Source organism: Chiloscyllium plagiosum, chromosome 13 (genome assembly GCF_004010195.1).
Source record: "Chiloscyllium plagiosum isolate BGI_BamShark_2017 chromosome 13, ASM401019v2, whole genome shotgun sequence".
NCBI lineage: Eukaryota > Metazoa > Chordata > Chondrichthyes > Orectolobiformes > Hemiscylliidae > Chiloscyllium > Chiloscyllium plagiosum.
In genome coordinates this window covers 64,543,888-64,554,300 of record NC_057722.1, presented here as the reverse complement: position 1 = coordinate 64,554,300, position 10,413 = coordinate 64,543,888, and the positions used below count along the sequence as shown (strand labels likewise).

General features: G+C 41.0%; 1 protein-coding gene across 3 annotated transcripts in view; it reads left to right on the top strand.

Moving 5' to 3' along the window:
* Positions 1–10,413, top strand: part of LOC122556143 (NAD kinase-like) — a 60,014-nt gene that overhangs the window by 23,411 nt on the left and 26,190 nt on the right. For 2 of the 3 annotated variants that reach the window (XM_043702633.1, XM_043702634.1), the window contains 5 exons: positions 2,063–2,192; positions 2,320–2,392; positions 4,297–4,382; positions 8,067–8,175; positions 8,646–8,731. In XM_043702633.1, coding sequence (XP_043558568.1) covers positions 2,063–2,192; positions 2,320–2,392; positions 4,297–4,382; positions 8,067–8,175; positions 8,646–8,731 — 484 coding nt within the window. The remainder of the gene's footprint in view (positions 1–2,062; positions 2,193–2,319; positions 2,393–4,296; positions 4,383–8,066; positions 8,176–8,645; positions 8,732–10,413) is intronic. The other variant, XM_043702635.1, reaches the window with a different exon arrangement.

Here is a 10,413-nt window from a genome sequence, read left to right as displayed (position 1 = left end):
CGGAAATCATGCTTGACTAATCTTCTGGAATTTTTTGAGGATGTAACTCTAAGATGAACAAGGGAAATCCAGTGGATGTAATGTACCTGGACTTTTCTGAAAGTCTTTGATAAGGTCCCACATAGGAGGTTAGTGAGCAAAATTAGGGTGCAATGTATTGGGGTCTAAGTACTGACTTGGATTGAAAATTGGTTGGCTGACAGGAAACAAAGAGTAGTGATAAATGGCTCCCTTTCAGAATGGCCGGAGGTGACCAGTGGGGTACCGCAGGGATCAGTGCTGGGACCGCACTTTTTACAATATAAATGATATAGAAGATGGTATTAATAGTAACATTAGCAAATTTGCTGATGATACAAAGCTGGGTGGCAGGGTGAAATGTGAGGAGGATGTTAGGAGATTACAGGGTGACCTGGACAGGTTAGGTGAGTGGACAGATGCATGGCAGATGCAGTTTAATGTGGATAAATGTATGGTTATCCATTTTGATGGCAAGAACAGGAAGGCAGATTACTACCTAAAATGGAGTCAAGTTAGGTAAGGGGGCAGTACAAAGAGATCTGGGTGTTCTTGTACACCAGTCAATGAAGGTAAACATGCAGGTACAGCAGGTAGTGAAGAAAGCCAATCCTGGTGTGACCACACCTGGAATATTGTGTGCAGTTCTGATCTCCAAATTTGAGGAAAGACATTCTGGCTATTGAGGGAGTGCAGCGTAGGTTCACTAGGTCAATTCCTGGAATGGCGGGACTATCTTATGTTGAAAGATTGGAGTGACTGGGCTTGTATACCCTGGAGTTTAGACTGAGAGGGGATCTGATTGCGACGTATAAGATTATTAAAGGATTGGACTCTCTGGAGGCAGGAAACATGTTTCTGCTGATGGGTAAGTCCCGAACCAGAGGACACAGCTTAAAAATTAGGGGTAGATCATTTAGGATAGAGATGAGAAGTTTCTTCACCCAGAGAGTGGTGGGTGTGTGGAATGCTCTGCCCCAGAAGGCAGTGGAGGCCCAGTCTCTGAATTCGTTTAAGAAAGAGTTGGATAGAGCTCTAGGATAGTGGAATCAAGGGTTATGGAGATAAGGCAGGAATAGGATACTGATTGAGGATGATCAGCCATGATCATAACAAATGGTGGTGCAGGCTCGAGGGGCAGAATGGCCTACTCCTGCACCTACTGTCTATTGTCTAAGTTGGCTATGATCTCATTGTATGGTGGAACAGACTTGAGGAGCTGAAATGGCCTACTGTTCTGTTGTTGAGTCGGGCATGAGTTTCTTAGATATCTAACATATGCATGACCTGTGCCAATTTAACAAAAGTTTTTGTTGTCAAAATAACCACTAGACTCCTTAACTACACAGAACCCTAAACAAGCATTCCACTGACAGGTAAGGTCTTTGTTAATGCTGAAATAAAAGCATCCATAATATTTCTTCTCGTATAGTTGATCCAGAATATATGTAGCCTTACACTAGAGATTTCATGTTCGTTTGCAAGGAGTTAATCACCTTGATCTATTTCTTTGTTGACAGATTAAAATTGTTCTCTCTCCTTTACAGCCACCCTCTTCTCCCCCACCCCCAACACCTTTCTGCCTTGCTGTTTCTTTCCTCCCCTGCATCTTGCTTGCACTCTGTGGCCTTCCCTGCTTTATCTCTAACTCTTGCAGTCTCTCCCTCGTCCCCTACTCCCTTTGCAGTCTCTTGCAGCAACTTTCTTACCTGCCAGCAGCTTCATTCCTTTCTCCCTTGACTCCTTATTCTTTCGGTGATCCCCACCTTCCCATCCTCACTCAGTTTCCCTATTTCCCCCAGTAGATTGCAACTATACTACTTGGATTTCCCTCCTTAAAACCACTGTTGTTCATTCTGCTCTCTTTTAAAGATACTCTTTTAAGAGGTCCTTCTAAACTGTGTTTAGTTACCTACCCTCATTTCCTCACGTAACTAAGTGTCAAATGTTGTTTAATACACTTGTTATTTATTTGTAGTAAAGTGGTGGTATCTTCTAATTCTTTGTTGCAAGGCTTTAATTATTTAGTTCCAATTCTGTTCAGGCACATTCAAGATCCAACTAGTCAGAGGCTGACCTGGGACAAACCGCCAACAAATGTACTGGTCATCAAAAAAGTAAAGGATGAAGCCCTTCTGGAGCCCTTCAAAGAACTATGTACTTTTCTCATTGAGGTGAGCCAGGACACTTGATACTATGTAGACTTATCATCCCAGATAATGTTATTGCCAAACAAGTCAGATCCCAGATCGGAACCTGGCTTGTTGGATCTTTCTTTGATTTGTTTTACTTTTAACGAAGCAGTGTGAAGTGCTGCCAAAGTGGCTGTGGGAGCCGGTGAGTTTTCAGACGTATAAATCGATGCTGAGAACTGGTGAGTGGGTGTTTTGTGATTTCTATGTAAATTCCAGTTTATTCTGTAATTTAGCAATTAACTAAAATAACTTCTCAACTTATTCACTAACATTTCTTTGCAGCCTTAAAACACTGGTGAGCACAGCTGCAGATTGTTAATAAGGTGGCCAGCTTATACTTGTTTTCAGAAGTTGTCAGGAAGCATAGAAAGAGGCTGTCCTCTGTACTACTTTGTTTGCATTGAGTGGTGCTGAGTGCAAGGAGTTTTTAAATTTTGGTTTTGCTGAGTGAGGGGGTTCAGTGGAGAGGGAAAGGAGGTGTTCCTTTCTTTCTCTACCTTGTTAATCCCCCAGTAATTGCCTCTTTCTTTGGTTTAGGGGAAGAACCTGGTTGGTGAGTAAATGGTAAACTATTCTAATTAGTTGTTTGATTCGAGCTGTGCAACAGTGTCCATCCTTTTGAGACCAACTGCGAGTAGCTTCGTGTGGTCCTTTGTTCTCATTACCCTGGCTGACCATGGAATTTCTCTAGCACATTTAAGAGGTTACTGTTTACTGCAAAAAATATGGAGTTGAATCCAGCACCAGCCTCCCTGTCCAAATTCTCTGGATGAACACATCTGCTGGAAGTGACAATGGTTGCTGAAGCTTGAGCTCCAGATTTCTGTGGTCGAGTGGTAGCTGGAGTCACTGATGTTTGAGGCAGAGAAATATGTGGATAACATATTTAGGGAGGTGGTTTCACCACAGACTACGACACACTAGCGCAGAAAGAATGAGTGACCACCAGGCAGTCTGAGGGATTTGATATGTTTTAGAATCCCTCCGTCTACCTTGCTTGCTAATCGTTTTTGAGTTTTGGATCTTGATGAGCGCTGTGGTTCCTCAGCGGAGTACAGTCAGAATCAAGTCTGTGACATCATGGGTGACTCAGTTATTTAGGAGAGGAAGAAGAGTGATAAGTGATTCTATAGTCTGTGGAACAGATCAGCATTTCTGCAGCAGTACTTGTGATTGCAAGATTGCTTCCCTATAGTCAGGATCAAGAATATTATGGAGTAGCTGCAGGATATCCTTCTCGGAGAGGGTGAACAGCTAGCAGTGTCATTTACATTCCTACCAATGAAGTAGGAAGTATAGAAAACTCCCAACAGGATGACCTCTCCTTTCCTGTTTCTTACCTCAGTGGATGAGCCCTCAAATGTTATCTCAGCTGTTGTAATTCTACACTTGATTAACAATGCCACACGCCAACCCCACCCCTTTTACCATCATCTCTGTTCTTGCTGAAACATGGAGAAAGTGAGGACTGCAGATGCTGGAGATCAGAGTTGTGTGGTGCTGGGAAAGGACAGCAGGCCAGGCAGCATCTGAGGAACAAACAGCCAGGACTACATGGGATATAGGAGCAGAAGAGGCCATTTGGCTCTGTGACAGATCTGTCATTTAACAAGATTATAGCTGATTTTCTATCTTCCTGTACTTCCTGTAGACAATGAAAGTCTTTTTCCTAGGATGATGTCAGCTTGTACGAGGGGGCATGATGAAAATTGAGGGGTGATAGATTGAAGACAGATGTCAGAGGCAGGCTCTTTACTCCGAGTGATAAGGGTGTGGAATGCCCTGCCTGCCAATGTAGTTAACTCCGCCACGTTAGGGAGATTTAAACAATCCTTGGGTAAGCACATGGATGATGATGGGATAATGTAGGGGGATGAGCTTCGATTAGTTCACAGGTCGGTGCAACATCGAGGGTTGAAGGGCCTGTTCCTTGCTGTATTGTCCTATGGATCTGAAAGCAAATATTGCAGGCATTAGGAAGGAAATTAAATTGCAAAAGCTTGATCAGTATTTTCAGAATTACTCCCAAGTGACCGTTATCTTTGGCAGTTCCTAAGACCAGGATGAATTGTTTCCACTGCAGGGGTAAGGGTGTGGATTCTGTGGTGGCTGAATAGTATCGTCTGGAGCTGCAAACTCTGCTACAGGGGACAGATAGTGTTTGATGTGGTGAGTAGCTGGGGGACAATTTATTCTGTGCATTCTTTCCACTGCTTGTACTTGCCTTCCGTAAGTTCCACTCAGTGAGACTTTAAGCGGTTAGCACTTTTGCTGGTGCTGTTTTTCCAGTTTGTATTCTAAGGCAAATGATTTCCAATTGTTGATGTTGCATTTGTCTGGGGAGGCTTTCAGGCTTGCCTTGTAACATTTCCTCTTTCCTACTTTGCATTGTAGAGTTTTGAGTGGAGCACTTGAGCCAGAGAAGATGAGTGCCTGCAATTTGCTAGTTTTAGTCAGCCAGTGCAGACATGATGGGCTAAATGGCCTTTCTGCACTGAAATATTTTTGTGGCTGTATGTAATGAGAGAAGATTAATTGTTCAAACAAAAATGCTTTTGGGCTGAGTGACCATAATATGAATGAATTTTACTTTGAAGTTGAGGTTGCTCTGAAGCCAGCGTTTTAAATTTGGGTAAAGGACTTTATGAAGTTATGATGGGCAAATTGGCTGAGGGGGATTTCAAAAATGCGCTAAGAGGAATGATGTTACATAACCAATCAATGTTTGTTAAAGAAATCAGCAACTAAATTCCTTAATTATAAATGAGATGATTTGACTGAAACCTATAAAATACTTAGGCCATGCAGGTACAGGTAAGACATTTCCCCTGGCTGGGTAATCCATAACCATGGTAAACTATTTCAAAATAAGGAGGAGCTTACTTGGGACTAAGGTGAAGATGTTTTTTTAAAAAAGGTTGTAAATCTTCAGAATTCTCTACCCCATTGGACTGTGGAAGCTCAGTCATAAAATATATTTAAAGTAGGGATTGATAGATTTCTAAATATTACTGACATAAAGGGAAATGGGGATGGTGTAGGGAAAAGACATCGAAGTGGATGATCAGCTGTGTTTGTATTGAATGGCAGGTTGGACTAGATGGGCTGAATTGTCATCTTCTGCTCCTGTGTTCCTAAGATAGACTGCCTAGAGTATGGAATTTGACGAAGTTGTTGGGAATACATATTTACTCTTAAATACTATGTCATAAAAACTGAAAGGTTTTTAATTATTTGTACATTCTTTAGGTGTTTAAAGTGTTTACTAGAAATCAAGTGACTTTGGCGAGAAAAGGAAGTAACGTTTTCAGGGAAATGATAAATGGTATTATTATCTCAATTATTGACAAACTTGGCTTTGAAAGGACCAGGGGCCCTCTAAACTAATGATTCCCAGAAACCCTTTTTGGACTTGAAATTCTGTTTTATAGACTGTGGAGAAGATCCAAGAAACTACAAGTGTATCTCTCAATCTTTTCTCTCAGCAGAAGCCTTGTAGACTTCCCAAATACCAATGTTTCTGTTTACTTGGTAAAACTGAAAGTAGACTATGATCAATTCCCAAAGGTTCGTTCACGCTAATTATAATCAGAACTGGACTTTATCATTGATATATAGCTGTAGGTAACTCATCTTCATTGGCGAGGAGCCCAGTGAATGTGAGTTCATCATATGCTATCCTTTGTTTCCAGACCTTAAGCCCTTAACAAAAGTTTGTTTTTCCTTTAGCCTCTCTTTATATGCGATTGTGTATATGCAAAAAGGGCTAACTTGCAACTGATCTGAACTGTGGCTGTCAGGTTATTTCAGCTTGAGAGAACATTGACTGAAACAAAATGGTGAGCTGATAAGGACTCCTTCCACCTCCTTTTCAGGGACGAAGCATGGAGTTCTTAGTTTCTCCAAGTTGAAGATGGATTTAAGAGTTTGGACACCTGCGGTGGAAAAAAGATATTTAAAGCCTGAAAATTGGAAACAGCCATATAGATGGAGGAAACTTAATTGACTGTTTTCTGTTATGTTCCTTTTTTTAAATAAAATGAAGTGAATATGAAGAGTTGTGGATGCAGGTGGGAAGAAAAAATCTAAGATTGGAAGAAATCAGTTCTGTGGTTTGGGCTAAAATGATTGCCCCAGGACAGGGTCTTTGGAAAAAGATTGAAATAGACTCCATTGGGTTTGGTGACTGAGGGGTAGAAAGGTGTGAAGGCAAGTTCTCTAGTGGAGATTAGATCATTGACCACCAGGGGAACGGTTCACTGGTGTGGTCATGATTCCAGGGTAATTAGGAAATGCCAGAGAGCTGGGGTGCAGCCCTCAAAAGGTAGTTTGATCTACCAGGCAATTACAGTACCAGTCTTGACATCAGCTTTAATGACAATGTGGATGTTGGGATTTGAAACTTGAACAATGGATATAAATCAAAGTAAATGAGAGGAGCAGAGAAATTGAGACAACTAATGTCATATCGATAGTTCCCAATGAAAGGAGTCTGGTGGAGGGATCCAAATGGAATGCAATTATGAAGGTAGGAAAAATGTCTGTTGTGCAGGATTCCTGACGAATAAGGTAGGTGTGGAGTCAAAAAGATGGAAGAATTTGCATTACATTTAGTTTGAAATTGCTTGTGATGGAAGGTAAGATGAAACGGAAGATTTTTTTACTGTCCTGTTTATTGTGTTGGGTTAATGTGGATAACTATTTTCTTGGCTCATTAGTGTGCAACACTATATTTCACTAGCCTGTTGATAGTAATTTAATATGAACATTGGTTTATTGATCTGTTTACAGCAATAGGAGCACTGCTTTTAAATGAAAATTCAATTGCAGGGTTATGGTGAAAACTAGATACCTTTACCTCATTTTGGTTGGTGCATTTTTGAATCTCATCTTTGGACAGTACACCAGGCAAAAATCATGGTTCAGATTCCTACGGTGAGCAAGCTTGTTACGTTGTCATGGATTTCATCGACTATTGGCTTCATAAATCAAAATGATACCCTCTGATTCATTTTGCATGTGATTTGAGTGGTCAGCTGTACAAAAATTCAAGATGGTTTCAGTGAACATCTTTCAATAAATAATAGATTTTTGTTTAATTGGACGCACTTCAAAAATTCTAATAAGGTAGTCATTTGAAATCTTTTAAAAGTTGTTTTTTTTAGTACTTGTCAGTTTTGATTCTCATTCTAAGCCTATGAGCAATCTGTTCGTCCTTTCCAGCCTGTTGTACCATTCACCAAAGTCATGGCCTACTTGATACTCAACTCCATTTATCTGTCTCCTCTCTATGCTTTGATCCTCCAGATCCTTCAAACAATTTACCCTCTGACAGCTTGTAGAAAATCATTACACCGAGGACTCTGTCCTTCTATCAATAAGAGTGTTTGTTTCATGAATGCAAACTTCATTTGAAGACCATGTCTATTTTTCAATGATTTCCTCTGGCCATGTGAATACAAAATAATTTTGTTCTTTTGTAATGCTGCCAGGGAAACTGGAATGTTACTTGTAAAGGCAAAAATGATGAAGCACTCCAGAGATCTTATCAGTCCCTAATGTCTCTAGATCTACCTCTATAAGTAAATTGGATCCCAAATGACACAACAGCATTACTGTGTTGAAAGCAAGACAGAGAAGTTGCATTCGAAGGAATAACACCTGTTGTGTATAGGTTTAAATAGTATACTCATTTTCCTCCTCCTCACACTGTTGATTAGGATGAGAATACCTGCAACGTTCAGTACAGTATTCCTTTGGCAATGTTTGGTAACAGCGAGGGAACTAGGGGTAATTGTTGGCCTTTCAACTGCATTAAATTTTCTGTTGTTTCTTTTTCTTCTTTCTTTGCAGGAGAAACACTTGATTGTATTTGTTGAGAAAAAAGTGGTGGATGACGCAGCACTTGCTAAAGATGTAAAGTTTGAGCCCATCCGGCAGCAGCTCAGTCCTTTCCGCGAAGGTGAGATGGGGAGGGGAGACTTTCTTGCTTATAGAATACTACGTGATGATCAGATCTATAAATGCTGGAACTGCACACCAAGTCAGTCATCCCATTAGAAAATAAAAAAAGCTTGGGGATTGAAATGTGAGGAAGAGCCCACCTGAGAAGAGAAGTTCTGTGTGGAAACCCTTTCTTAAGACCTAGTGTTACTTTTTTTTCTTTCTTAGCTGCCAGTGAACATAGTGTGTAACTTCTCTATTTGCCTGTATGTTGTGTATCAAGAAGCAAAGGGCTCTTAATTTATACTGCATGTGGTGTTTTCATCTACTTTTGATTATTCATCTGGTTTTGTCCTAAAATTGTAATTGGGAGACAAGAAATAGTCCTGACTGTTTGCTTGTCAATATGTTTTTTGGGTAGTACAATATTTCTTCTTGAAATAAGAGCTGGAAAGCGTAAAATAAGCTTACCTCTTCTTTAAATCTCAGGTTACGATGAATTGTCTGGCTACATAGATCTAATCATTTGTCTAGGTGGTGACGGCACACTGCTATATGCCTCCTCTCTCTTCCAGGTATTAAGTCGAACTCCTGATATGTTTGTGTCGCGTTTGTTTTAGTATTTTATCACAAGGGCTCTGAAAAGCTAGATTAAAGAGCAAGGACCTATACTGATGTATGCTAGACAGTCAGAAACTTGCAACAGCAACTGTGAAAGCATGTGTTTGCAGTCTGGACAATTGGTGTGTATTGTCTAATGTGCAGCTGAAGTGATTAACAGTTGAACTACCCAAAATTGTACCCAAAGACTGCAGCAGAAAGGACCCACTTATATAGAAGCTTAGTTCACTCCCCAGAGAAGTAAAAAAGTTTTGAATTTAATTTTTGTTGACTGTTCCATGTTATCCCATTATATCATAATGACAATAGACAATGGTGCAGGAATAGGCCATTCTGCCCCTCGAGCCTGCACCACCATTCATTATGATCATGGCTGATCATCCTCAATCAGTATCCTGTTCCTGCCTTATCTCCATAACCCTTGATTCCACTACCTTGAGAGCTTTATCCAACTCTTTCTTAAACAAATCCAGAGACTGGGCCTCCACTGCCTTCTGGGGCAGAGCATTCCACGCACCCACCACTCTCTGGGTGAAGACGTTTCTCCTCATCTCTGTCCTAAATGGCCTACCCCTTATTTTTAAGCTGTATCCTCTGGTTCGGGACTCACCCATTAGCGGAAACATGTTTCCTGCCCCCAGAGTGTCCAATCCTTTAATAATCTTATACGTCGTAATCAGATCCCCTCTGTCTTCTAAACTCCAGGGTATACAAGCCCATTCACTCCAATCTTTCAACATAAGATAGTCCTGCCATTCCAGGAATTGACCTTGTGAACCTACGCTGCACTCCCTCAATAGCCAGAATGTCTTTCCTCAAATTTGGAGATCAGAACTGCACACAATATTCCAGGTGTGGTCACACCAGGGCCCTGTGCAGCTGCAGAAGAACCTCTTTGCTTCTATACTCAATTCCTCTTGTTATGAAGGCCAGCATGCTATTAGCCTTCTTCACTACCTGCTGTATCTGCATGCTTACCTTCATTGACTGGTGTACAAGAACATCCAAATCTCTTTGTACTGCCCCCTTACTACCTAAATGGAGTCAAGTTAGGTAATCTGCCATCCTGTTCTTGCCACCAAAATGGATAACCATACATTTATCCACATTAAACTGCATCTGCCATGCATCTGTCCACTCACCTAACCTGTCCAGGTCACCCTGTAATCTCCTAACATCCTCCTCACATTTCACCCTGCCACCCAGCTTTGTATCATCAGCAAATTTGGCCTGCCACCCAGCTTTGTATCATCAGCAAATTTGTAAATGTTACTATTAATACCATCTTCTATATCATTAATATATATTGTAAAAAGCTGCAGTCCCAGCACTGATTTTTGCGATACCCCACTGGTCACCACCTGCCATTCTGAAAGGGAGCCATTTATCACTACTTTGTTTCCTGTCAGCCAACCAATTTTCAATCCAAAGCAATACTTTGCCCCCAATACCTTGCGCCCTAATTTTGCTCACTAACCTCCTATGTGGGACTTTATCAAAGGCTTTCTGAAAGTCCAGGTACACTACATCCACTGGATCTCCCTTGTCCATCTTCAGAGTTACATCCTCAAAATTCCAGAAGATTAGTCAAGCATGATTTCCACTTCTTAAATCCATGCTGACTCTGACCTATCCT